The 2,814-nt window shown below is 33.2% G+C and overlaps 1 protein-coding gene across 1 annotated transcript in view; it reads right to left on the bottom strand.

Moving 5' to 3' along the window:
• Positions 1–961: 961 nt before the first annotated feature.
• MDGA2 (MAM domain containing glycosylphosphatidylinositol anchor 2) overlaps positions 962–2,814 on the bottom strand; it is a 27,935-nt gene continuing 26,082 nt past the window's right edge. Inside the window, exon 3 of the mRNA XM_012642957.1 lies at positions 962–1,050. Coding sequence (XP_012498411.1) covers positions 962–1,050 — 89 coding nt within the window. The remainder of the gene's footprint in view (positions 1,051–2,814) is intronic.

Genomic DNA, 2,814 nt, shown 5'->3' with positions numbered 1-2,814 from the left:
TCCTTTCTTCTTCAGAAGCGGCTTTGTTGTCTTGCCTGTAATTTGCACATTTAGGCTCTGTAGTTTGTTTATAAAATAGTTTTACACAAACCACTCTTAGCAGTGCAAGCTTCTGAGTTGAAAATTATTCAGGCTTGTTTCATTGAAGGCACTTGGTTTCCATGGCAATTTATAAAAGATGGTGGTTTGGTTTCTTCATTGGAACAGATGACGCAGTTTGGGTGTTCAAGTGGCCGCGAGCAAACTCCGATAAGCCTGTGTAATATGTAAGCCCAGGTTTACCGTCCTGGATAGTAGTGCATGCAAAAAGAGACAGCATACAGTTATTTAGCTTAGCCATGGGAGAAAAAATAATAATAATAAAGGTGGGATGGGGTTAAGGTGGGGAGGAACAGGAATGCTTTAAATAATTGAGTTCGGGTTATTTTCAAGGAAGGGTAACAGCCAAAGGTAAAAGGGCCTACATTTATTTAATTCTCTACGTAAAACCTTCTCGAAAGGAAAATAAATGCCAGCTCTTCACGTACCCTGTTTACAGTGAGGTTTTTGTTGGCAGGCCATTAGGTTTCCATGGTAACAAGCAAACTATTCATTTGAAACAAAACCAGCCGTGACTTTGTGCTTTGACAAGGATTTCTATAGCTCTTTTTTTTTTTCTTTTTTTTTTTCTTTTCCAGAGTTCAACCAGATGATGCTGTAATCTTTTTAGCCACAAAAGCACCTGAAGGTCTCTTCTCTACTCAGGTCAAGATTATCTTTTATGTGTAGTTTGGAATAAGTTATACTTCCATGATGTCTTTTTATCCCCAGTGCTTAAAAAAATTTGTTTTTATTATTTTATTTTTGAGTCAGTAGTCAGTGGAGGAATCTTTGGTAGTTTGTTTTTTCAATGTCCATTTACAAAGACTCTTTCTTCATGCCAGTGCCTGGTGAATCTTTTATAGCCTCTGCCAGGATAAGGTCACCTTCGAGGACTTAGGATAGAGATGAGGACTATAACCGGAAAAAGCCATATATGAACCAAAATCCCAACAGCACCATCAACGGAATCTAAAGATAAGGAAAATAAATGCCAAAAAATAAAATAAAGGAGAATAAGCACTCCACATAGCTACTAACACAACTAACATACAACTTAAGTATATGGCAATTATTTTTGGAAAATATGTATTTTTGGTTGGTTTTATTTATCAGCTTCATTGCTAAGGCAAGTGAAAAGGAAAATAACTTGAATATATGGCAAGGCATCTAATAAAATAAAAATATTTGCATATTTAAAATTGATATAATATGGTATGAAAACTTGTTTATAAGATATGTAGGTGTGAGGTTGAGCTTAACCTCAGAGTTGTGCTAGACATATGAAAGCATGCACATTGAGAAGATGTTTAAAAATCTTAAAAAATGAGCTTTTATTTTTTTTTTCAAGCTTCTAGAAGCATTTGAGATTGAAGACTAAAATTGCTCATAATGCAAATTAGAGAGGGATGGTTTATTGGTAGAGAAATTAACTATTGCAACTAGTAGATTATGTTTAGATCAGCTCATTATTTATAAATTGTGTAAATAATATTCTCTTCAGTTTAACTTTTAGAAGGACTATGAAGTCCGTTATAACTAAAAAATCCCTTCCACCCATCTGCCTTGAGAGTTCTACAGCAATTGGTATTTTAGTTAAAGCCTTGTGTCCAAATGATTCCTCTTAGAATGCATGTTTTACCTAGGGAGCTAACACAGGCATCCCCAATAATTCATTAACCTGGCTAAAGTTACAAAATGACAGACGTCTAGGAGAAAGCCAGGCTTTTAAAATAGAGACATATACTTTTAGCTCATGATGGTGTGGAACATAGTACCATTTACTACCTGGGAAAGGTTGGGAACCTGAGCAGTTAGGAAAATGCTTGTGTCCATCAGGCTGGTCTGTACTTAAAACTAAACATTAATTTCATATTCATGAAACAATCAAACACTATTCTTCAAAATGAACTTAATAAATGATAATTAAATAGACACAAATTTAACAGAATACTTTCTCATACTAAATAGAATATTTTTGTTCAATCAGGATTCTTTTTCCTGATTTATAGAGGTTAAATAAAAATACCTCCAATAAATATTTATATATCTTATTTAAAACCACCACACATTTCTCTGGATTTATTAGTTTAAGAGAAAAAAACTGATTATAAAAATGTTCTATGGTGCAGTAATGAGGTTCCTATGGACTTTCATGGTCTTTTTTCTGTGGCTACTCTTAACAGTTACAGATTCTCCTCTAGGGAGTAAATTATTTTCTCTTGTTTTCTTCCTATGGAAAGTTTAATTTAATTTATCAAAACCAATATACGATATTTCTTTGTGATTAAATTATGAAAACGTAAAATTTCTGTATAAAATTTTAACTACCTTCAGCTAATGAAATGTTACTGTCACTGATTGATGTGTGAAATTCAAAAGGAATCCCATTCTCCTCTGAGGAGAATGCAGGTTTTTCTGTGCATTAAACAAACCTGGTTCCTTTGGGTGTAGTTTCTGGTTTTCTAAAGCAGAATTAGCCAGATGCAGGGAGAAATTTTTACTAAATGTGTTATTTGAAATGCTAAGTGTAATGACAAGAAACTATGAGCAAAATGGCTCATTGTTATACATAATCTTAGTTTTTGTCTTTTTACAATGCTTAAAAATGTAGTCAATTCAATTTATATGAGCAATCAGTGAATAGTTGTACGAATTTGACTTTTAACATGTAGACTGATATCATTTCTTGCCAAATATAGTAAATTAGCAAAGATTCTGATTTGTTCTAGACTT

Source organism: Propithecus coquereli, unplaced genomic scaffold (genome assembly GCF_000956105.1).
Source record: "Propithecus coquereli isolate 6110/MARCELLA unplaced genomic scaffold, Pcoq_1.0 Scaffold191, whole genome shotgun sequence".
NCBI lineage: Eukaryota > Metazoa > Chordata > Mammalia > Primates > Indriidae > Propithecus > Propithecus coquereli.
Note: the sequence above shows the minus strand (reverse complement) of the source record. Positions and strands in the feature narration are given on the sequence as shown.